This window comes from Pimephales promelas, chromosome 3, assembly GCF_988280905.1.
Source record: "Pimephales promelas chromosome 3, fPimPro1.hap1.1, whole genome shotgun sequence".
Lineage (NCBI taxonomy): Eukaryota > Metazoa > Chordata > Actinopteri > Cypriniformes > Leuciscidae > Pimephales > Pimephales promelas.
Window position 1 is genome coordinate 8,541,818 of NC_142771.1, and position 24,139 is coordinate 8,565,956.

General features: G+C 42.5%; 2 protein-coding genes and 1 pseudogene across 2 annotated transcripts in view; all 3 read left to right on the forward strand.

The window, feature by feature from the left end:
- LOC120481498 (uncharacterized) overlaps positions 1-24,139 on the forward strand; it is an 86,062-nt gene that overhangs the window by 53,496 nt on the left and 8,427 nt on the right. The gene's annotated exons all lie outside the window — the stretch shown is intronic.
- LOC148981957 (uncharacterized) lies at positions 803-1,734 on the forward strand (annotated as a pseudogene).
- On the forward strand, positions 18,854-20,313 carry LOC120481490 (interferon-inducible GTPase 5). The gene is made up of 2 exons (XM_089129322.1): positions 18,854-19,421; positions 19,685-20,313. Exons 1-2 carry the CDS (start codon positions 18,854-18,856, stop codon positions 20,311-20,313), a joined length of 1,197 nt encoding a protein of 398 aa, XP_088985448.1.

Below are 24,139 nucleotides of genomic sequence, written 5' to 3' on the forward strand. Positions count from 1 at the left end.
TTTCCTGCACTGCAAAAATGCTACGCTGTATCTAGTCAATAAAATTGTTGCAAAAGATTACATGCAATAATATTAATTAATTGTAAAAATATTAAGCTGTTGTAATTGATAAAGTAAACCAAACTCAGAAATTGGGCTCTATTTGATTTCAGTGATTCAGGTCAAATGATTGTGATATTAGTATGTTAAAACACAACCATCATGGTAAGATTATCTTTTCTATTTGTTAATCTGGTTATAACTCACGTAAAGCAGCCAAACAAAATCTAAAGTTAATGATTTAATGGTCAAGAGTCCAACTAAATAAAACACTGATCACCATAATGGTGACTTACTATTACAGTTTTGTCCCTCAGTGAATCTGATGTTGCCAATAAAAAATAAAAAGTTCTTACTTAATCTTTGACGTCTGTCTGTTATTCAGATATTTTGGATTTAAAACATTTTTTGTAAATTTTACTCATTTTAAATGGTTAACTTTTAAGGAATTAATTTTATTAATTATTACTCAATTCTAATTTGTTTAGTTGAATTAATAATATTGTTTGTAATCGGTTGCCACAATTTTATTGAGTAGATTTATAGCGTTTTCATTTTTACAGTGACGTTTTAGCAGTTGGACGTATTGTAGCCAAAAAGCAAATGGCTTTTATTTTAAATTCTATTTTACCAAAAAAGTTCTGAAATAGTTCTTCTTAAATAAGTTATTAAACTAATTCAATTTGTGTGTGTTTATGTTGATGAGTCTTTCTTTATGTACTCATTTTTACACAATGATTTTGTTTTTCCAGAACCACACATTATATTAGCCCAGCCTGATGAGAAGACCTTGAAGAAGTAATAACACCACACTGAGTCAAGAATGATTTGTTCCTTATTTGTTCTTAAATCTCATTATAAATATGAGTACTCCTGAATCTGACAGAAATGCCAAAACCACTCGTGAGAAAGGGGGAAGAGACCCACCCGATGTCACTTTAGATGAAATAGCTGAGGGTTTGTTATCAGTTTTGTGCTTAAAAAAAATCTGAAGAACAGATTAAAAAGAAATATGACATTAAACAAGAGCATGAACATGATTTCTGGCCAGAGGATGATATCAAACGAGTTTGAGAGGAAATACAAGGAATGGATATAAACTCAGATAAAAGAAAAGACTGGTCAGTTGTTATAATTTTGCAGATATTAAAAAGAAGTTGTGTTTGTGGTTTGTGTGAACTTGGGAAGAAAAGAAAATCAAACGAGAGTTCAGGTCAAAGCAATGCTGAACCGGAGGCAGCTGCTCAACAAAAATCCCCAAAATACGCCACTGATCCACGCTGGAGTCAGGACACTGGGAATTCTCCAGGTGCTCCCGATGTCCAGGACAGGCCTAGTGAAGCATCACAAAATAAAGATAAAAACCTCTACATACGCATCCCATTCAGTGTGTTAAACAGTGAAATAAGACTAGCTCAACCAGTAGCTCACTATAAATTACTAGACAAACTTCCTTCAGCTAAGAATGCTGATTTAAGGAAAACAAAATCGTATACTATGTCATTCAACAATACAACCATGAATGCCGAATGGGTGTATGAGATATTGAACAAGGAAATATTAGCTAACAATGTGACGCTAAAAGTATTTGAAGCTCCCATCAGAGAGGTCATCTTGCTGCGGATGCCAATCACAGGTGGTGTCAATATAAACCTGGGGTGTCATTCACTACCTCCTCCTCATTCATTTTTTTAAAGTTAGACATCAACCATCTTAACTATTCCTCAATTAATTCTTTGTATACAAGAAAACTATACAATTATAAAAGAATGCATGTTTTCCCATTCACGACCCAGCATACATATTTTTTTTCTACACAACAATAATTTAATCTTTGATGACAGAATAAATGCAATGAACCTTTATTCAGACCACAAGATGGCATGGTCTGATACACAATGATGAAGTGACGAGAGCAAAGAAAGTTTGGTAAGTATAGATCAGTTTAAAGGGATATTTCACCGATTAACATTAAGCTTTGTATCAGTAGAAAACTTGTAGTATTTTCGAATTACTGTGCTTCTACCTCATGTCCGAGATCATATAATCATTTCAATAACTCTGAACCTGTTCAGTTAAGCTAAAAAAACAGAATCCCTTTAAAGGAGAACTCCGGTGCAAAATGAACTTTTGGTCTAATTACACATTGGTACATAGTCAACCGTTCTCTGAGATTTGTTTTCATGATAATCGAATGTATAGAGCTTTATCTCTAAAAACTGTTTCGCTTATAATGCTATATAGGGCATTGAGTGATGAAAATAAAAATCGCTAGTTAATAACAAGGCTCAAAATAGCCCAACACTAACTCGGTAGCATAATGAGGGTCCGTACATTCAAAACGAAGCATTGAGAACGTCTCGGTTACGGATGTAACCCTCGTTCCCTGAGTAGGGAACGGAGACGTTACGTCAGAAGTGACGGAGAATGGGGGTTTCGCATAGAAAGCCAATCCTCTTCGAGTATTTAACAACAAGCCAATGGCCTGAAAATGCCTTGGGGCTGCGGAATTTGCATAGCGTAACTCCGCCCCACCCTGTGGGTATAAAAGGAGGAAGTGAACGCAACCGCAGTATGTCTTCGCTGAGGAGCCAAGACTGAACCCCGGCGTCTACCCAGCGATACAGCAGAAGTGGCAGGGAGAGGTAACGTCTCCGTTCCCTACTCAGGGAACGAGGGTTACATCCGTAACCGAGACGTTCCCTTTCGTAGTCACTTCGAGTTACGTCAGAAGTAACGGAGAATGGGGGTCAGTGCCATCACGCCATCTTCAAGCTGTCTTCCAGTGCCCTGCGAAAGTCTGGACCCCTGAACATAGCTTAAACCAGGGATCCTACTTTGACACAGGAATACCAAGGTACACTGGGAAACATATCCCGGGAGGGACGTGCTACCAGATGCCTACCGAAGGAGGGCTTACAATACACATATGGCCACGTAGGAACGCATATGGAGATCACTGGAGCACCAACCACAGGTGGCTACTAAAATTTAACTCCAGGGGTGGCAGATGGCTTGCCAAGGGATGACACATGCTCAGAGAGGCTTACAGTGGATAATACACATGAGACAGTTACCATAGGGAACCGTGCACATGGAGGCACCTAGCCAGCATCCAGAGCAACAGCAGTGGTGCTCGCATCGTCGGTGCTGGAGGACTCAAGGCTTCAACGGAAGACACTGAGGAAATATCGCACTTATCCAATCCGGGGAGTGGAATGGCGAGCAAGCGAAGACACCTAAGCGGGTCCAGTACTGGCGGAAGCGAGTACGTGAGAGGACACCGGCTCAATTCGCAGATTATAGAATCTCGCGAAGGTGTTTGGTGTCGCCCAGCCTGCAGCTCTGCAATTGTCTGTTAGGCGAGGCGCCGTGCGCTAGAGCCCAAGAGGAGGCCACACTCCGAGTGGAGTGGGCCGTCACACCAAGGGGGCACGGACGGCCTTGCTGCTGGTAAGACAAAGCAATGGCGTCCACTAACCAGTGAGACAGCCGTTGCTTTGAGAGAGCCCTTCCCTTCTGGCTCTCCCCATGACAGACAAGAGCTGGTCTGAGTTCCTGAACACCGCGTTCTGTCGACGTAGGTGCGGAGTGCACGTACTGGACAGAGCAGTGCCAAGGCTGGGTCTGCCTCCTCCAGGGGCAGCGCTTGCAGGTTCACCACCTGGTCCCGGAAGGGAGTGGTAGGAACCTTGGGCATATATCCAGGCCGGGGTCTCAAGAACACGTGAGAGTAAGCCGGCCCGAACTCCAGGCAAGCTTCGTCAACGGAGAGTGCGTGCAGGTCCCTTACTCTCCTGATGGAGGCCAATGCAATCAGGAGTGCTGTCTACATAGGACAGGCTAAAACTCTACCGACTGCAAAGGCTCCAGGGGAGGCCTCTGCAGAGCACTTAGATCTACTGAGAGGTCCCCAGAGGGCACGAAGGGAGGGAGGCGGATTTAGCCTCCTACTCCCCTCAGGAACCTGATGACCAGGTCATGCTTCCCATAGACTTACCTTTCACTGCATCACGAGCTGCGACATGAACCCTAAGGGTGGAGGGCGACAGCCTACGCTCCAACCCTTCTTGCAGGAAGGAAAGCACGACCCCGATCGAACATCTCCGGGGGTCTTCTCCGCGAGAAGAGCACCAGTTGACGAAGAGGTTCCACTTCAACGCGTACAGGTGTCTCGTGGACGACGCTCTAGCGGAAGTGATGGTTGCCGCCACCGCAGGTGGCAGCGAACTCAAACCTGCCCCGTCCCGTCCCGGAGCCACACGTGTAGCCTCCAAGATCGGGACGAGGGTGCCACAGAGTGCCCCGTCTCTGAGTGAGTAGATCTAGTCTCAGAGGAATAGGCTAAGGAGGAGGAGCATGAGTTCGGAGAACCACGACTTGGTGGGCCAATAGGGGGCTACCAGCAAGACCTGCTCCTCGTCCTCCTTGATCTTGCACAACACCCGTGCAAGAAGGCTAACTGGGGAAAACGCATACTTGCGTGGGCCCCGCGGCCAGCTGTGCGCCAGTGCATCTGTGCCGAGAGTGCCCTCGGACAGGGAATAAAACTGGGCGCAGTGGGATGAGTCCCGGGAGGCGAACAGAAGTATCTGTGCCTCCCCGAACTGGTCCCAATCAGCTGGGCCGTCTGGGGATGGAGTCGCCATTCGCCGGAGATAGGGCGGACCCGTGACCGCTCGTCGGCCACCAGGTTCCAGTCTCCTGGAATGTACACTGCACGAAGGGACCTCAGGTGCTTCTGACTCCATAGCAAGAGGTGGCGGGCGAGCTGCGACCACCGGCGTGAGCGTAGACCACCCTGGTGGTGATGTACGCTACTGCAGCGGTGTTGTCTGAGCGGACAAGTACGCGTTGACCCTGAGCAGTGCTCGAAAGCGGTGCAGAGCCAGGCGTACTGCCAGCAGCTCGAGGCAATTGATGTGCATGAGGCGCTGGGGTCCTGTCCAGGAACCCGCGGCTGCATGCCCATTGCACATGGCACCCCAACCCGTGGTAGATGCATCCGTGGAGACAACGAGATGCCTGGAAACTCGCTGAAGAGGGACACCGGCCCGCAAAAAGCTGAGGTTCGACCACGGGAAGAAGGTTCGGCGGCACGCTGGAGTCACTGGAACTCGGAGCGAGCCGCGATGCCATGCCCACCTCGGGACGCGATCGCGAAGCCACAGCTGAAGCGGTCTCATATGAAGCAAACCGAGCGGCGTTGCCGCGGCTGCGGATGCCATATGCCCCAGGAGCCTCTGAAACAGTTTCAGTGGAACCGCGCTCTTGCCCTCGAACTGTCGAAGACAAGTCAGCAGTCAGTGCGCGCGCTCGCTCGTGAGCTGCGCGGACATGGCGACCGAGTCTATCTCCATGCCGAGAAAAGAGATCCTCTGCACGGGGCAAAGTTTGCTCTTTTCCCGGATGACCCGAAGGCCCAGACCGGCTAGGTGCCGGAGCACCAGGTCTCTGTGTTCGCAAACCTGTTCTCGAGAGTGAGCCAGTATCAGCCAGTCGTCGAGATAGTTCAGGATGCGAACCCCGTGTTTGCAAAGGGGAACAAGGGCTGCCTCAACGATCTTCGTGAAGACGCGAGGTGACAGAGCTAACCCGAAAGGGAGAACCGTGTACTGATGCCTGGCCTCGAGGCAAACCGAGAACGGTCTGTGTCGAGGCAATATGGAGACATGAAAGTACGCGTCCTTCAGGTCGATCGCTGCAAACCAATCCTGAGGCCGAACACATTCGAAAATGCGTTTGGCTGTGAGCATTTTGAACGGTAGTCGATGGAGAGTACGGTTCAAAATGCGCAGATCCAGGATCGGTCGTAACCCACCGGTCTTCTGGGGACAGTGAAGTATAGGCTGTAAACCTCGACCTCACCTCGGCTGGAGGGACCGTCTCGATTGCACCCTTCGCCAGCAGGGTCGCAATCTCCGCTCTCATGACCGGGGCATTGCCACCAACCACCATGGAGCGAACTCCCCTGAAGCGGGGAGGAGACCTCGCGAACTGAGTCGCGTAGCCGAATCTGATCGTTCTGATGACGCAGCGGGACAGGTCGGGGAGCTCTAGCCCGGCTCCCAGGAACTGAACCAGCGGAGTCATGCGAACCACAGACGTCCCCCCGGAGGGGCAGCGGTACAGGGAGACCGGCATGCGCACAGGAGTTACCCTGTGCGGATGCACAGTCGAGCCCCGTTCCCCGACAGAAGAGACCAGGGAAGGACCAGCGTTCCACGGGGGTCTGTTCTGCCGGGGGTCTGGCGATAGAGGGGGAGGGGAGTGGTGTAGTCGGGGGACGACACATGCTCCCATCCGCACCCTCAGAGACAGAGAGGAATGAACGGGGCGACGCACTGGACGTCGTGCGCACTCATTCCAGTCTGTGTGCTCAATGATAGTGTCAGCTTTTCTTCAACCAGCTCAAGGAGCTAGCTAGAACAAAAAGATTCTCCCCCGGCCCTCCACCGGGGGAAGGAGGGGCCCTGCTACCGCCTCCTGAGAAAAACCATGACACTATCACTGAGCGGCCCGCCTCAGGAACATCGCTTCGCCTGGCGTTAGCGGGGCACGCGGCCTGAGGGGGCTGAGACGCTTACCTGTGGCCTCCTCCACGACGCGAACCGGCTGAAGGCTGCTGCTGCTGGGGCCGCGTGGGACGGAAGGGAGCCGCAGGGGGGCGTCCTCGGCGGCGAGCGGGCGGAGGCGTCTGAGCCGACGGCTGGGTGGAGGCAGCAGCTGGCCGTCGGGGCAGAAGTGTAAACCCGCCTCCGTCAGCTCCTAGGCGGTCGAGAAGTGCTGGGCAAAGTCCTGGACCGCACTGCCAAAACATTTAGATGATGCTCCTGGACCCCAGCGGTGGGCATCACCTGACCAAGGGAGCGAGCGGTCGCTTCCGTGCCCGTTTGAGAGCAAGGTAGGCGGCAGGCTCGCAGCTCACTTGGTCCGTCCCCTCCTCGTCCACATTCCTGAGCAGCTAGCAGGTGCTCATCATATGCAGGGCGGAGGCTGCCTGTCCCGCCGCTCTACAGGATCGCACCGCCATAGACGGCGAGAACCCATAGGCTTTGGATGGGCATCTGGGAGCACCGCGGGAGGACGCGCCCTGCGGACGCAGCTGCATCGCAACAGAGCGCTCCACCGGGGGAGTCCCAGCGTACCTACAGGCAACCGCGTCGCCGAGGGGAGGACAGGCGGGGAAACTGAAGCATGCTCTCGGGGCTTTTTTTTTTTTTTACCCAAGTGCGTGTCAGTTCCGCATGCAACTCGGGAAAAAAAGAAAATTGGGGTTGGCCGTGGCCGTGAGGCGGCAGCGTTACCCAAAAACCAATTATCCAGCCGCGAGAGATCGGGACAGGGCGGAGTTCCACCCCCACCCGATGCTCACGGAGGCCCGAGATAGCATGGCCGTCATCGCGGGATCAGACACGGCGCCGTTGACGCTCCCGAGGGAGGCAACGCAGCCGCATCCTCACTTCCCAAGGAGTCAAGCCCGCCTTGTGATGCTGCGATCGTCATCGCATCATCCTCTGGAGCGCTGAACGAAACAGACGGTACCTGCAAAGAGGCAGACGTCTGAAATGATACAGCGCTCACTGGCTCTAACACTGGAGCGGTGGGTGTGGCCCGAGGAACTAGCGTCTGGGTTTTTTAAAATGTTTTTATTTATATATTTTTTTTTCCACACATTCACCGTCATATCACCCTGTCCGCGAGTCGAAGAGCTTCTATTTTTAGAAGCAGAACGAGTAACGGACACGGGGACTCTCACTTTTTATCAGATCATTGAGCCTAGATCACAGTGTAGAGATGCTAATGTTCCCACAGAAGGAACATGAGTCATCCGCGAACACTGCTACTGCATGCTGAAGCCCAGGCACACAGAGCAGCGATCGCGACCATCAGAAAATGACATGAAACGATCGCACCCACAAGAACACGGGCGAGTCGTCTTTAAAAAGACGTGCCGCGTGCAGCTCTTTTACTAGAGAGGAGGAAATTCACTCTTTCAGCGCTGAGGCGACCAGGGAGAAGCGCAAAGTCTGGCAGACCACTGCTCAGATCGCAGGCAATGCAGAGTCTCGCTGGGTACCGCCGTCACACCAACACTGAAGAGGACGCTCGTCTCGAAGAGTCTTAAATCAGTGAGAATGGCTTTCAGGAGTGAAGAAATCTCTTGGCTTCAAAGCGAAAAAATACTGCGGTTGCGTTCACTTCCTCCTTTTATACCCATAGGGTGGGGCGGAGTTACGCTATGCAAATTCCGCAGCCCCAAGGCATTTTCAGGCCATTGGCTCGTTGTTAAATACTCGAAGAGGATTGGCTTTCTATGCGAAACCCCCATTCTCCGTCACTTCTGACGTAACTCGAAGTGACTACGAAAGGGAACTTTGTCAGTCTACAGACAGTTTAATAAGAAGGTATTTTATAAAGACAGTTCACTTCGCGAATACAGACAGGAGCCATCTTTGGAAAACAGTCTCGAGCAGTCGAACCACGAATGCCGAGCCAAGTGCGCTGGTGATGTGAACGAGCCAGAACTTTGCTCAGCGTTTCTGGTTCGACTGCAACGGTCTGATATAGATGTCTATCTGAAGTTTGACTACCATATTTAAGCTATCGTCAAAGTCTATCTTTGTGAAACCGGCTGCTGATTTTGAGCTCAAGATATTTCACAGACTCCTTTGCCAGTTTATCAGCTTCCTCATTCCCCTTTTGCAATTTTGCAGAGCTGATTGTGAGTTTGTATATCACGTGTAATCTAGCATTAAACCAGCTCTGGCCAACTCTTGAGCCAAAAATACATGACTCGAAATATTTTTTTAGTGGTTATGTGAACTGAAATTATGTGAAATTATATATATATTTATATATATTGCCCCTCATTTAAAGAATAATTCCGGTATCTAACGCCTTGAGTCTATTTTGTAGTTTGTTTTGAATTAAATAGAGTGGTGGACTTTTTTGACATTGGGTCCTGTCTCGACTTTTTGACTATTTCAGAATCGCCTGTGACAGCTTTAGACTGGGTGTCTATGGGCATGCACAAACATGTCCATAAAACAACCCTTAACGTTCATTTTCAAAACTGTGCAACTCACCGAGTGGTTGGTGGTGTTCGTTGATGTTCCGAAACAAGTAGCGTAGCAAAACACCGTTTCTGTCGTGTTTTATTTGTCATTTTTTAAAATCGCATTAATGTCTGCTGGAGGACTCAGTGCTCGTTGATATTACTGCGCTAGCTACCGGAAAAGGAGAGGGGTCTGTTTACATTTGGTTGTAGTCTTTTCGCTCGGTTCTCCGTCTCTCAGAAGGCTAGCGTGAGCAGAGCAACTGTGCTCCCGGACTTTTTTTACGGTGCGCTAGACACGTGTTCCGTACAGCGTCCTGGTTGTCGCCATCAAGTGGTCGGGAGTGTGCTAACGCTTCAGACTCAAATATCGAGCGGAAGTTTATTCGCTGTTGTGAGTTATCTGAAAAAATAGTTCCACTATAGCAAACAACACAGATTGAAAGCATACATATAGCGCCGATATATTTATTTTTAATCATCAACGAACACCACCAACCACTCGGTGAGTTGCACAGTTTTGATAATGAATGTTAAGGGTTGTTTTATGGACATGTTTGTGCATGCCCATAGACACCCAGTCTAACGCTGTCACAGGCGATTCTAAAAAAGTCAAAAAGTCGAGACAGGACCCAATGTCAAAATTTCTAAGTCCACCACTCTATTTCATTCAAAACAAACTACAAAATAGACTCAAAGTGTTAAATGCCGGAATTATCCTTTAAAGACAGGGAAATATAAAACATAACATTTTAAGTAAAATATAAAACAAAAAAATGACAATAGGGCTTAGCCAATTCTGTCTCCATAGCGGTTTACTCAGTTTTATTAAATGAATGATCAGGGTGGCAGCTGTACTCTCGCTCCATTGCTTGGCGCCAGGAGCAGTAATAGGGAACACCTGGTTGCGCAATTATCCTTTCGCCGAGCCCCACCCCCCTTAGTTATTGTTGCTACCTCCGTCAAACAAATGGTCAAACACGAGCAGCGCAACAGATTGCCATGATGGCAAAGGGTATTCCCGTGCGTGTCAGTGACCTTTTTCGGAGCAATACCTCTGCGATATCAAGCAAGATCGAAGCAAAAGGGGTTATAGTATGCAGTGGAGGGATTTATTCAAAATAATAAAAAAAAGAAATGAATGAGACACGACTACTATTGATGCTAATGCTTACCAGTCTCAAGCAAAATCAGAAAAAACCCATAACCATGCTACCTCAAAAGCAACCAGCACAGCCTTGAAGATTTTATAAACTGGTTCAGTCGATAATTGTTTGGAGTTAGAAATTTATAATTTTGCGCTGCTTATTTAGTCATTTTGCCTCCGATACAGGAGTACACATTTGCTTTAACAAGCAGGTTGTTCATTACCTCTCATGCTGAATGCGATTTTCGTGTTTAAAAAGTAACTAACGTTATGCATAAGAGACGGAAAGAGGCAGAGAGCCATACATTATTTAAGGTTATTTCTACATATTCGTTACGATATTGATATATGAACTGATGTTGTCAAGCTTTATGCTTTACCCGTTGCTAGCGTGCACTCCTCTAAACTGTCTACGGTGCTGCACTGCTAACTTAGCTGACTGCTGCTATTTTCACAGAAAATATCATGCATGTTAACAACCCTTTAGAAAATGTAAGTCCTTTGTGGATCCTCCTGATCTGCTCTCCGTGCTCTTTGATTAATCTCAGGGTCTCAGTCTCACGCACGCTGCACGCGAGACGAGTTAACCATGTACGACACATTTGATTTGGATTGGGGCCCTCCACACTGTTTAATACATCTTAGGCACCGCTCGCGTTGTGTTTTCGGCTTTGGAAAGGGAAAAAACACAACTTCTCCAGACAATCTCTCGGGGTATCTTGTGTCCGGTTTACAAACGCCATGGGCGCACCGCTTCACCATCTTGCTTGGAGTCAATGTTTGACGGAGCAGCTCACATAGTAACGGTTGCTATGATGTGTGATTGGACAATGGCCGTTTTGTGGGAGGGGCCGGCGAAAGGTCAATTGGGAAATCCCACGAAGGCTTCATGTTGCATCCTTCGAAGGACGCAGCCTTCACATTGGGACATAGCTATTATGTCTCCTGTCTGAATTAATCCAAGTGATTGGAACAAAATACTGAGACTTTTACTTTCTGAACCTGGACTACCCACCTCTGCATATAAGTAGTCATGCAAGTAGTCAATTTCTGGTTTACACGTAGTCTGGCTCCTCCTTTAAGAAGAGCAAATAAATCTGGGAAATGAAAGAGAAACTCACAATTCCAAATTCTTCCATTGCTCACACAACTGACTGTTTGAGATCACAAAGAAGGTAGGCAATTTATTTGTTATATGTATTTTTTAAATCAATACCAATACCAGTGGAATTAGATAATTAGCTTTTAAACAAAATCTGAAATGGCGTAAAAGCTTTCTATTGACTTCCTGATCTGTGAAAATAATTGTAATTAATAATTTCCCTATTCCTAGAAGAAAAGTGGGCAGATATTATTGAACCTTAACAGACTATACAGAATAAGATTTAACATTAGTTAACTTATTTTAATAACAAATAATCATTTATTAATCTTAATCGTTAATTTTCATCTCAACATTTACTACATTATTAAGAAGATCAAATGTTGCATCTAACATTCATACACTGTGAACTAGCATGAACAAACTACATTAACAACGGTTAAAATGCTATATATATATATATATATATATATATATATAATGTTGCTTATTGTTAATTAATACATTCATTAACGTCAGTCCTTATTGTCTTCGCAAAATGACTCAAAAAAAACAAAAACAAAAAAAACCAGAATCCAAATAGACTGATAGGAGTGCAAGAGCAATTGGGCCTAAGGTTTTAATGCTTTGATAAAGCACTTTAAGGTAAAAACATTCAAGTTGAAATAGTTTATCATCCAAATGAACTGAATTAACTATTCAGAAGTCATCGGCTAAGTATGTAAATGTAATATTTAAGGGAGTTTTAAGATTGCATAACAGCTTTAACTGAAAGTATTTAGCCTATGTTTACGTGGCTGCTGCCACACCTATTTATATTGTAGTCACCTTAAAGTTTAAAGTGCAGGTTACATTTTTCATGAAGATAATGCAATGTGCTTTTCTAAACATAAAGAGAAGAACCGCCCACCATTGTTTTGAATATAATATGTAATGCTGTATGCTGAATATAATATGAAACATTGTTACTTTTATACACTCCCCCTCCCTTTCAAAAGGCTAGGTGTGACGTCATAAAAGGGACTCCACGCCTAGAGTTACCATAATGGCAAGTAGGCTAGCAATTATATATAAACTAGTAGTGCTGTCAAACGATTAATAAATTTAATCGCAATAAATCACATATTTTTATCTATTCTAAATGTCTCTTGATTTCTTTTTGTCCCATTATTTTTTTCTCATTTTAATGCTCTTACCAACATGGAAAAGTGGATCGGCTTGCTTTGTGCAAATGTTTTTTTATTGAAAACAACATTGGCATAGTGATCACTAACATTCTCACTTGGAGCAAATAATCACTCACACAGTGTAACACTGTCCATCAATAAAAGGGTGAAAGAAATACTGACAGGTCCTGTTATTGATGAGGGGGTGGAGAATTCGCATCAGCTGTGTGTGTGTGTGTGTGTGTGTGTGTGTGTTCCTGGCCATCAAGTGAGAGTCACATTCTGACTCTTGAGGTTTGTGTTTGTCTCAATGAATGGGTTTAAAACTTACTATTCATGGATTTTTATTGTTATATTAAATTCCCCATGTTTTAATTATTCCATGCATGTTCATGTTGATCATGAAATATTGATACCAAGCCAATACAATACGATAAAAATTTGTATTATCTCAAGTTAACAACATACTTGATCATTGTAATTTCTCTTGCTATAACAAACATTTACAGCTGATAGAGAAAATAACATCAAAAAGTGAACAGAAAAAAAAAAACTACAGCAAAAATTTACCTCCACAACGTTGATCAAACAAAAGTATTACTTTCAAACAATCTTCTTTTAATAGATTCAGTCCTGTTTCTGCTGGGAAACTTTAGAATGTTAGGGCATAAGGTTCTCTCAATGTTATCAGTAAACATGTTTAAAAAGTCTTTAGAAGTGTAATCGAGTATAGTGTCTGGACCGCTTCCTATGTACCGACTAGGGCATGAAAAGTTCAGTAACTTTTAACTTCAGAAAAGTTGTCATGGTGAGAAAGACCAGAAACTGGTCTTTGTAAATGATTGGAATCTGTTTTGGGAGCGACCGAGGCTCTTCCACGCTGATGGCTTACACCCAAGTAGAATCGGGACAGATCTTCTGTCGGATAACATCCAGTGGCGGCTGGTGAAAAATATTGTAGGTGGGGCTGTGTGTTGGGGGAGGGGGGTCTGGGGGTCCTCCCCCATCAAATTTTGAATTTCGTAGATGTGATTTCCTGCATTCTGGCGCATTTTAGGCCTTAGGCCATGCTCCTTGCCACTTAATACCAATGGTCTAAAAATACAATATTAATTGAACTGCCATGTAGAAATCAACAGATTAACAGGTAATGATAATGAACCAGTACAATACAACAAACGCATAACAATAAATTATAATTAGCTATAATAGGGAATGTGGATGCGAGACAGATGTTGAGCTCCTAACGGTGCGGACGCAAAACCAGGACTGGAGCCAAAGCACATTCCTGTCTGCACTCTAAGCGTTTTGTTATCACTCCGATTTCGTCCACTACGGGTTTTCCAGTCTCACTCACGGGAAAAACTGCTCTGTGTTCAGTCAATTTTAAAAGATAATCTTATGTTTTACTGACTTTTACTGACTGCTCCCCCGCAAGATTTTTTTTTTTTTTTACATTTTAAGGTTAAATGCATCAGTCTCGTGATCTTTGATAGATCAAAATTAAGAGCTTCAAACCCATGAACTGTTCGTTGAACAAAGATAAATCATTGATTTGTACCAGGACAATAAAGAGGGCTCAAACATCTTTTTAATTATGGGACTCTCAGTCTACATTACATTATCAATGGCGTTTTAGGATGCCAAACAATTATTATAATAGTTATATAATGATCTATATAATTATTCCTATGACGTAAAATCCATGTAGCCTATAAATGTAGGTGTATACTATATAAATGAAAATGAATATTTCAAAAGTATATTTTAGTCTACATTACACTATAATATAGGAAAATTAAAACACTTTAGTCCTTATTTCTACACTTGCAAGAAATAAACCCTTGAGCTTTTATTTAGTAGAAAACACCAGATTACCATGCAAAGTGCACACGTTTCTCTAAATCACGCAGCACAAACAGAATGCCTATTCTTAAAGTCTTGTGCTGTTTTATAAAGGCAAAAAACAATATCATGGTTTCGATTTTAGTTCATTGGGAAAATATAATGCTAGAGACCTTCATGATAGTTTATACATTTTACATCTCATATGTTCGGCAAAAGGCGGATTCGAACTCGGGTCCGACTGCATCAAAGGTCTTTCCCGAACTATATGCTCTACGATCCACGCCACTAGCTACTCCGTCACAGGCGTGTTTTAGGTAAAAACACATACACATAGTGCAAATATAGGCTACGCACCGTTTTATCAGACCGGCCTTTGCGGCCTCGAAACACTGACCATCTTCATCCCAGTGTTTTTTTTCAAATGGAGTTTGAAGAAGATATTGCATGGTCTCTTTCTCGTATGCCGCTGGCCGTATCTCACTGCCACGTGACCACACCAAGTAACTCAAAACTCCATGTTATCAGAATTAACACTGATTGGTTGAATTGAGAAAATTTAGTGACGTTTTACTAGCATATCAGAGCTTCATTGGTTAGATAGCGAGGGCGCTCTTTCTCAGCGCCCCCAGGATAAAACTACACAATTAAGCTGGCTTACTAAAATATCCCCACCCCCACCCTGTCCTTCTAGTGTGTAAAACACGTACACCTGTACAGAAGAAAGTCTTATTTTTGTCAAACTTAAAAAACTTTTTTTTTTACTTGGTAGGAGGGGCGGCGCCCCAGCGCCCATAATAGACCAGCCGTCTCTGATAACATCACCAAAATGTTAAATACCGTTTGACCAAAAATCCAAATCACAGTCTCTACTGCACCAATTTAATTGATATTAATACTAGTGTAGAACATTGCATAGAAACTTTGTCTATTCCTCGTTTACTGAGATCAAATAATAAATCTAACGTGGGATCAAGAAAAAATCTAATTGTTATTCAAACAAAAAATCTCACTATTAGTGAACAAAAACAATTTCTAAAGCTAGGTCTTCTAAAACATTAGATCAAGATCGCTCACACCTAAAGCGGTTATTGTAAATGAAATGGTCACAGATAATAACTTCGATGTTCTGTGCCTTACTGAAACCTGGCTAAAACCAAATGAGTATTTCGGTCTAAACGAATCTACTCCGCCAGGATACTGTTAAGCATGAGCCTCGTCTGACCGGTCGTGGCGGCGGTGTCGCAACAATCTACAGAGATATCCTTAATGTTACTCAGAAAACTCGTCGTACGTTTAATTCGTTTGACGTATTTGTGCTAAATGTTACGCTGTTAGATGTAAGAAAGAAATTCCTATTATCTCTAGCATTGGCTACCGTATATAGACCTCCAGGGCCATATGCTGAATTCCTAAAAGAGTTCGCAGACTTTCTCTCGGATCTATTGGTGAATGTCGATAAAGCATTAATTGTTGGAGATTTTAACATACACGTAGATAATACAAATGATGCATTAGGGGTTGCGTTCACAGATTTATTAAACTCCTTCGGGGTCAAGCAAACCGTCACCGGACCAACTCATCGTCTTAATCATACACTAGATTTAATTATATCATATGGAACCATTCCAACTGATATATTATACCGCAAAGCGATGATGTCACTGATCATAACATGGTGACTTGCATATTACGTACTGCTGTAATATGTCATGCTGCGCCACGTTATCGTCCAGGTAGAACAATTCTTCCATCCACCAAAGATCATTTCTCAAATAGCTTATCTGATCTGACTCAGCTGCTGCCTGAACCCAAACAGATGAACTAGACGAACTGACTAGCACTATGAGCTCCATTCTCTCTAGAACATTGTTGCACCCATTAGATTAAAAAAGGTCAGAGAAAAAAGTATAGCACCATGGTACAATAATACTAGGCATGTTTTAAAGAGAGAAACCTGAAATTTAGAGTGTAAATGGAAAGAAAAACTAATTTAGAGGTCTTTAGAATCGCGTGTAAAGACAGTACGTCACGTTATAAAAACGCCAGGACTGAGCACCTCAGCAAAATAATAGAAAACAACCGAAATAATCCAAGGTTTTTATTTAACACCGTGGCTAGACTAACAAATAAACAGATGTCACCCGATCAAAATATCCCGTTACAGTTTAGTAATGATTTCATGAACTTTCACAGAGAAAATTGAAAGCAACAGAATCACAATCATAAGCTCTCAATCTTTGTTTGCGCCTTATAATTCAGCCGCAATTATCACCCCACAAGAACAATTACAATGCTTTAAAACCATAGAACAAAAAGAGTTAAATAAACTTATCACTTCATTTAAAACAGCAACATGTTTATTAGATCCTATACCAACTAAACTACTGAAAGAAGTGTTACCTATAGTGGAAGAGCCTCTTCTTAATATTATTAACTCATCTTTATCAAGCTGGCAGTTATAAAACCTCTTATTAAGAAACCGCAATTAGATCCAAATAACCTAGCAAATTACAGACCCATCTCAAATCTTCCATTTATGTCCAAAATATTAGAAAAAGTAGTGTCCGCTCAACTCGGCTCTTTCTTGCAAGATAAAGACATCTATGAAAAGTTTCAGTCAGGATTCAGACCGCATCATAGCACTGAAACTGCGCTTGTTAGAATCACAACTGATTTACTTCTAGCTTCGGACTAAGGCTGTATTTCAATACTAGTTTTACTTGATCTTAGCGCTGCGTTCGATACTATAGATCAAACAATACTCTAAGATCGACTACACAATTATGGTGTTCAAGGACAAGCATTAAGCTGGTTCAGGTCATACTTATCTGACCGCTACCATTTCGTCTACTTAAACGGAGAAAAAACGATCATAACTTCGGCAAACTATGGAGTGCCGCAGGGATTTGTGTTAGGCCCTTTATTATTCTCAATATGCTGCCACTAGGTAATATTATAAGGAAACATGGAATTAGTTTCCATTGTTATGCTGATGACACTCAAATATATATTTCATCACGGCCAGATGAATTCGCTAAATTATCCAAATTGACAGATTGTGTTAAAGATATAAAAGATTGGATGACACGTAATTTTCTTTTATTAAATCCAGACAAGACAGAGGTAATACTTATTGGTTCTACAAACCGTCCACAAAACCTTTTGCAGCACGACTTTAACATATTAGGATGCCCTGTTACTCTATCCGCTACAGTAAAAGACCTAGGTGTTACATTAGACAGCAACCTGTCTTTTGAAAAGCATATTTCATATGTAACAAAAACAGCCTTTTTCCAGCTTAGAAACATTGCTAAGCTACGTAACATGCTATCTTCCTCTGATGCAGAAAAGTTAGTTCATGCATTCATGACCTCGAGACTAGATTACTGTAATGCTTTATTAGCCGGTTGTCCTGCATCCTCAATTAACAAGCTACAGTTAGTCCAAAATGCAGCTGCTAGAGTTCTTACTAGATCAAGAAAATATGATCATATAACACCGATTCTAGCATCACTTCATTGGTTACCTATAAAGTTCCACATTAATTACAATGTATTGCTTTTGACTTATAAAGCTCTAAATGGTTTAGCTCCAGTCTATTTAACAGATCTTCTATCGCCCTACAATCCATCGCGCTCTTTAAGATCACTAAATTCGAGGCTTCTGGTCAAGGATATCCAGATCCACCAAAAGAGGGAGAGCATTTTCACATTTAGCTCCGAAGCTCTGGAATAGCCTTCCTGATATTGTTCGTTGCTCAGACTCGCTCTCCCAGTTTAAAACTAGACTAAAGACGCATCTCTTCAGCCAGGCATTCATATACATTTTTTATCTCACAGTTACTGTAAATTTGGCCTCTAGTTCATAAACACCAGAGGAGAACTGGCCCCCGACTGAGCCTGGGTTCTCCCAAGGTTTTTTTTTCTCCATTGGGTCGTTTGATGGAGTTTTAGGACACCGTCGGGTCACTTGATGGAGTTTTTCGGTTCCTTGCCACTGTTGCCTTTGGCTTGCTCAGTTGGGCATATTCAAATTAAATGACCCATCATACATCATGACCCATCATGACCCATCATTGATCAGCTCTACCAATCTTGATTGTCTTTTTATGAATAAACAAACACTGTGATGTTGCCTTGATTGATAGTGTGAAGCAGCTTTGATACAATCTATTGTGAAAAGCGCTATATAAATATATTTGACTTGACTTGACTAATCCTGCCTTTTAGGAGAACATTCTGGTAACAAAAATAAAATAAGCTACAGAAAACACAAAAAACAACAAAATGCTCTCAAAACATTAATAGAACAATAACAATTCTAGCTGGGATAAGCTCATATTGTGGTCATAGTATGAGCACACAGTGAGTGCTCTGTGAGTTACACTTTTAGCTTATTGTGATCTTACATTGCTGGTGAGATCACGGTGAGATCAACATGTTGACTGGGTTGCCAAGGTTTTATTTATAACACAGTTTACTTTTGTTTTTTAGATGGCTTCATTTTTGACAGCTGAAAATTCACATTTAAGGCACCTGGAAGACATTAAAGAATCCATAGATACTCAGGATCTCCCATCAGCCATAAACACGATTAAAAATTATCTTGACATGCAAGATCTTGAAGAACTTAACATTGGTATCACAGGGGAGTCTGGTTCTGGAAAGTCCTCCTTTGTCAATGCTTTGAGGGGTTTAGGAGATGAAGATGAGGGCTCTGCTGAAACTGGTGTAGTGGAGACCACTATGGAACCTAAGGTTTATCTTCACCCACAACACAACAATGTGAAAGTCTGGGATCTTCCTGGCATTGGATCACCAAACTTCAAAACCAACGAGTACCTTAAACTGGTTAACATTGAACGATATGATGTATTCATTGTCATTGCTGCTGATCGATTTAAGGAATGCCACGAACTGCTGGCCAAAGAGATCACAGGAATGGGGAAAAAGTTTTATTTTGTTCGTTCTAAGATTGACTCTAACATTGCTGCTGAGAAGAGGAAGGCCAACTTTGATGAGAAAAATACACTTCGTTCCATCAGAGAGTACTGTGAAAACGGTTGGTCAATGCAGTAAACATCAAAAACGGCAATCTGTTCTGATATCTTTTATCAGAACTTTTCTCACATAAAAATTCATACTATAAATTATACTTATAGATTATATTATAAATAATAATCATTGTTCATAAATTAATTTTATCATTGTTAATGTTAAATTAATGTAAAATGTATAATTAAGTCTATATATATATATATATATATATATATATATATAATATTCTATATAATGATATTATGTATTCCTTTTTTGCCATTTCAGGGCTGAGAGAGATCGATGTGAAGGATCCTGTTGTTTTCCTGATCTCCTCCCATGAATCGGGAAACTATGATTTTGATCTGCTGGAGAAGAAGATAGAGGCAGATCTTCCAGAGCATAAGAGGGATGTGCTGCTATTAGCTTTGCCAAATATCACACTGGAGATTAATGAGAAAAAGAAGAAAGCTCAAGAGAAACGTATTTCAAGAGTAGCCTTTCTGTCTGCTTTAGGGGCTGCGGTTCCTGTTCCTGGTCTTTCAATTGTTGTGGATTCAGCCATTATAACAAAAGAGATAGAAAGGTATTTCAAAGTTTTTGGTCTCGATGATGAATCCTTGCAGAAACTCTGTGAAAACTCTCAGAAGAGCATAGAGCATTACAAGAGTTTGATGAAGTCGTCACTGCGTGGTGGAATAAACCCAACTTTGGTATTCACTTTACTGAGTGCTGCATCTCTGGCTCTGGCTGGAGATGCAGTTGAGTATGCTGTGAGTCTCATACCCATAATTGGTACTGTGATTGCCGGAGGAATGTCCTTTTGCACAGTCTCAGCAATGCTGCACAAAGCTCTGAATGAAATTGCAGAGGATGCCAGAAATGTGCTTTTGGATTCAGTGCAGACTGAAGTGTAAACAGACCTGATTGTCTATTTATAACCAACTGCTATTGGGGTGTTAAAAAATATAAATCACATTTAACACATAATATCTATTTATGATGTTGATATTTACATTTACATGTGTTCATTTAGCAGCTACTTTTAATTTTACAAATGCAAAGCAAGGTTTGTTGGAAAGTTATTGCTGTAATTTTAAGTACAAATTCTTAGATTTAAAGTGATTCTGTTGTCTGTGTTTTGTGAATCACCATTGTGCTGAAGAGTTGAGCCTGTGCTTCAGACCAGGAGAAGATCTGTAAATATTAATGATTTGCTACATGTTGCTTTTTTTTAACAGGCGGTGACTGTGTAGTCGCTGATGCAATGAAAATATAATCTCTAGATTAATTCCAGTTGCAAATTTGTGTGTGCTGTTAATAGCCAGCAGTTATCTGTGTGAGATTTATGTTACAAAGATGTTTACATTTTTTTGTTTAATTTGGTTCACCTTACTTTTGTAACGGTCACCAGCTGGAGTGCCCTTTGAGCCAGCAGAGGGCACTCCAGATAAGACTATTATCACTCACAACTACATTTCCCATAACTCACTGGCCGGACTCACCATCACTGATCACATTCACCTGTACCTCATTCACTGATTGCATTCACCTGTGTCTCATCCTGTTAGTCTGTCTATTTACACCATGTTCGTTCATTTGCTCACCACGTAGTCTTGTTGTACTGTGTGTCTGCATTTCTGAGCGTTTTCTGTGTTTGTTTTCTGGTTTTTGATTTTGGATTGTTCTTGGATTCTGATTATTGCTGCCTGCCCTGACCTCTGCCTGTTTCTTGGATTCCCACTGTGTATTCTCCATTGTCTTGTCTGCTAATTCTTGACCCTGCCTGTATGACTATTCTAAAATAAAGCTGCATTTGGATCTTCATCTCCACGTCTCAGAGCAGTTCATAACAACTTTAAAGCAACATCAAGTAACTTTTCCTGTGTGGTCACCCTACAGGTTGGAAGCGGAATTATATGGAAGCTTGTTTCCGCCACAGAATGAAAAATAAAAAAGGTAATTGCGACTTTATATCTCACAATTCTAACTTTTTTTCACAGAATTGCGAGATATATAGTCAGAACTGATTGATATAAAGTCGCAATTGCGTGTTATAAAGTCAGTATTGCGAGATATAAAGTCGAAATTGCGAGATATAAAGTCGCAATTGCATGTTACAAAGTCAGAATTGTGAGATTTTTAAGTCAGAATTGCGAGATATAAAGTCAGAATTGCGAGATTTTTAAGTCAGAATTGCGAGATATAAAGTCAGAATTGCGTGATATAAAGTCAGAATTGCAAGATATAAAGGCAGAATTGCGTGATATAAAGTCAGAATTGCGAGATATAAAGTCAGAATTGCGAGATATAAAGTCAGAATTGCGAGATATAAAGTCAGAATTGCGAGATATAAAGTCAGAATTGCGAGATATAAAGTCAGAATTGCGTGATATAAAGTCAGAATTGCGTGATATAAAGTCAGAATTGCGAGATATAAAGTCAGAATTGCGTGATATAAAGTCAGAATTGCGAGTTATAAAGTCAGAATTGCGAGTTATAAAGTCAGAATTGCGTGAAATAAAGTCGCAATTGAGATGCCTGCATAGCATTTGGGATATTACTGTAAATTCAAATACATTAGTACGAAATGACCGCGAAAAATAACCAACAAGCTGCCATTTTATGAAGAACTCTTCAGTTCCCTTCCCTCTGTAAGAACACGCAGGCCGTGCATCGCGTCGCTGTCGGCAACGTTTTCGCCATACATCTGGTTAGTAATTCATATTTTTATGCAAACCATATGAGTTACTTACGTTAACAGATTAACGTTAGAAAGAACTGGCCGCGGAATGTTCTATAACGTCTGTATAAGTCCACAGTGAGCTGTGCATTTTCCACAGGTGTGAGCTGTGCATGTTAAGAAGACCGGACCCCTATCCATCTTGACAACCGATGAATTGTAAATCTAATCTAATTTAATTATTCTATTTATCTAACTACTACTACCTTGGTCCAGTACTGACCCACTGAGAACATTTTAAACGGATTATTATCCATCTGTGAATTTTGTCTATCTGCAAGTTGTTTAGAATTGTTATGTGAAAAAAATAAACATTACTGTACAGTTTAAGGTTTAATTGCATAAAAGCTTGGATAGAAAACTTCCTATTGCAAAAGTTAGAACATAAGTCTGCTTATAAATGATTATTAATACCATAATGCAAGTTTTTCATGGCACATGTGCATGATGAGGTTGTTTGTGTTTAGTTTTTTTAAAGGACACTGGATAACTTGTCATTTTGTAATACTCATCTGGATTGGTGGTTTACTCGTCAAAGCTTTTATAGTTTATAAGTTTATATGTGTCTCCCAGCCCTGCAAATCTGGTCCTTTAGATAGAAAGCAGCCAAAAACCCTTTAAAATCAGCAACTGACCAGTTAGACAGTCTATCTCAAACCAATAGACAATCTTAGGCCCCGTCCACACTACTGCGTTTTCGTTTAAAAACGGAGACCTTTTGCTACGTTTGCACCTCCCGTCCACACTAAAACGGGAAAAACGAAGACCTAAAACGGAGAAGTTTAGAAACGCTGCAGCTGCGTTTTGCGTTTTGAATCTCCGGAGGGCGTTTTAGTGTGGACGAGACAAAACGGAGGAGTTTACAAACGATGACGCAGAGGCTCACGCTCGGCTCTATGATTGGGTGTCATCAGTCATGACGTATCTTTCCCTGATTCGCCAACCACTGTTTACACCGGCGCGCGCATGCCCAGTGTTGGTGAATGGTCACGTGATCCACGTTTTCAGTCGTTTTAATGTGGACGGAGATCAATTCTAATACGCAGATAAAACGCTAGTGTGGACGGAGATCGTTTTCGTTTTAATTCTCCGTTTTTAAACGAAAACGCAGTAGTGTGGACGGGGCCTTAGACTAGTTTAAGCTGTTTTACCCCAGCAGGGAGTGGGTGGCTGAGTTGTTATGAACTATCTTTCTAATAGATATTGATCAGATAGCACCCCTTTAATCTTTTCTATTTTACCTGTTCATGATAATTTTTGCATGTATTTATGCATAATTGTTCATGATTGTCATGCATGATTTTTATTGTATTATATTACATTTTTATTATTAAAGGTGCAATACCTAAGATCTAGATGCCGCTAGAGGGCGCTACATTCAAAACAACAACAATGGCTTTGCTTGATGACGACGTGGAGGAACGCGGAATGATGGGAACTGTTGTTTTCAACTCCACCGTGGATAAATCAGTCAGACGGGAATCGAAAATTAGTTGTCATGGATGAGGTAAAGTTCGATTTCTATAAACGTTGCGTTTAATGACATGCTTGTATTTCATTAAACTGAAATAACCGTGCAAGAAAAGTCAGGTTTAAAAGTAAATTAGTTATCACAGATGTTACTGTACGAGTCACTGGACGAAGCTATGGTGGAGAGGGTTTGAAGGGGCAGGTCTCTCGCAAGGAGTTGACGTGGTTGGCCCTCCTTGGTAACTTTATAAAAAATAAAAAATCAATTTAATGTCAGTAATCCCAACCTGCAAGAATTCATTTCCGGGAGGTATATTTCGATAACAAGATTGTGGGGGTGGGAGGGAAGGCTAACTTTCGCGTTCGCGAGGCACAAACGCAAAGTCTCTCCCTCTGTACAGTGCACGCGCAGCGCGCTGTATGTTATGCGCGCAGTATGTCTCGCTCTAACATTATATCCCGGGAGATTTGAACTAATTTGCGGGCATCAGGGAAACGCTATCAATATGCGGGAGATCCGGGAGACTTGG

Bases quoted from the DNA above. Each gene is read 5' to 3' on its own strand.
- LOC120481490 (XM_089129322.1), top strand. From the start codon at position 18,854: ATGGCTTCATTTTTGACAGCTGAAAATTCACATTTAAGGCACCTGGAA. The intron at 19,422-19,684 runs GTTGGTCAATGC...TTGCCATTTCAG, and splicing joins CAGAGAGTACTGTGAAAACG to GGCTGAGAGAGATCGATGTG.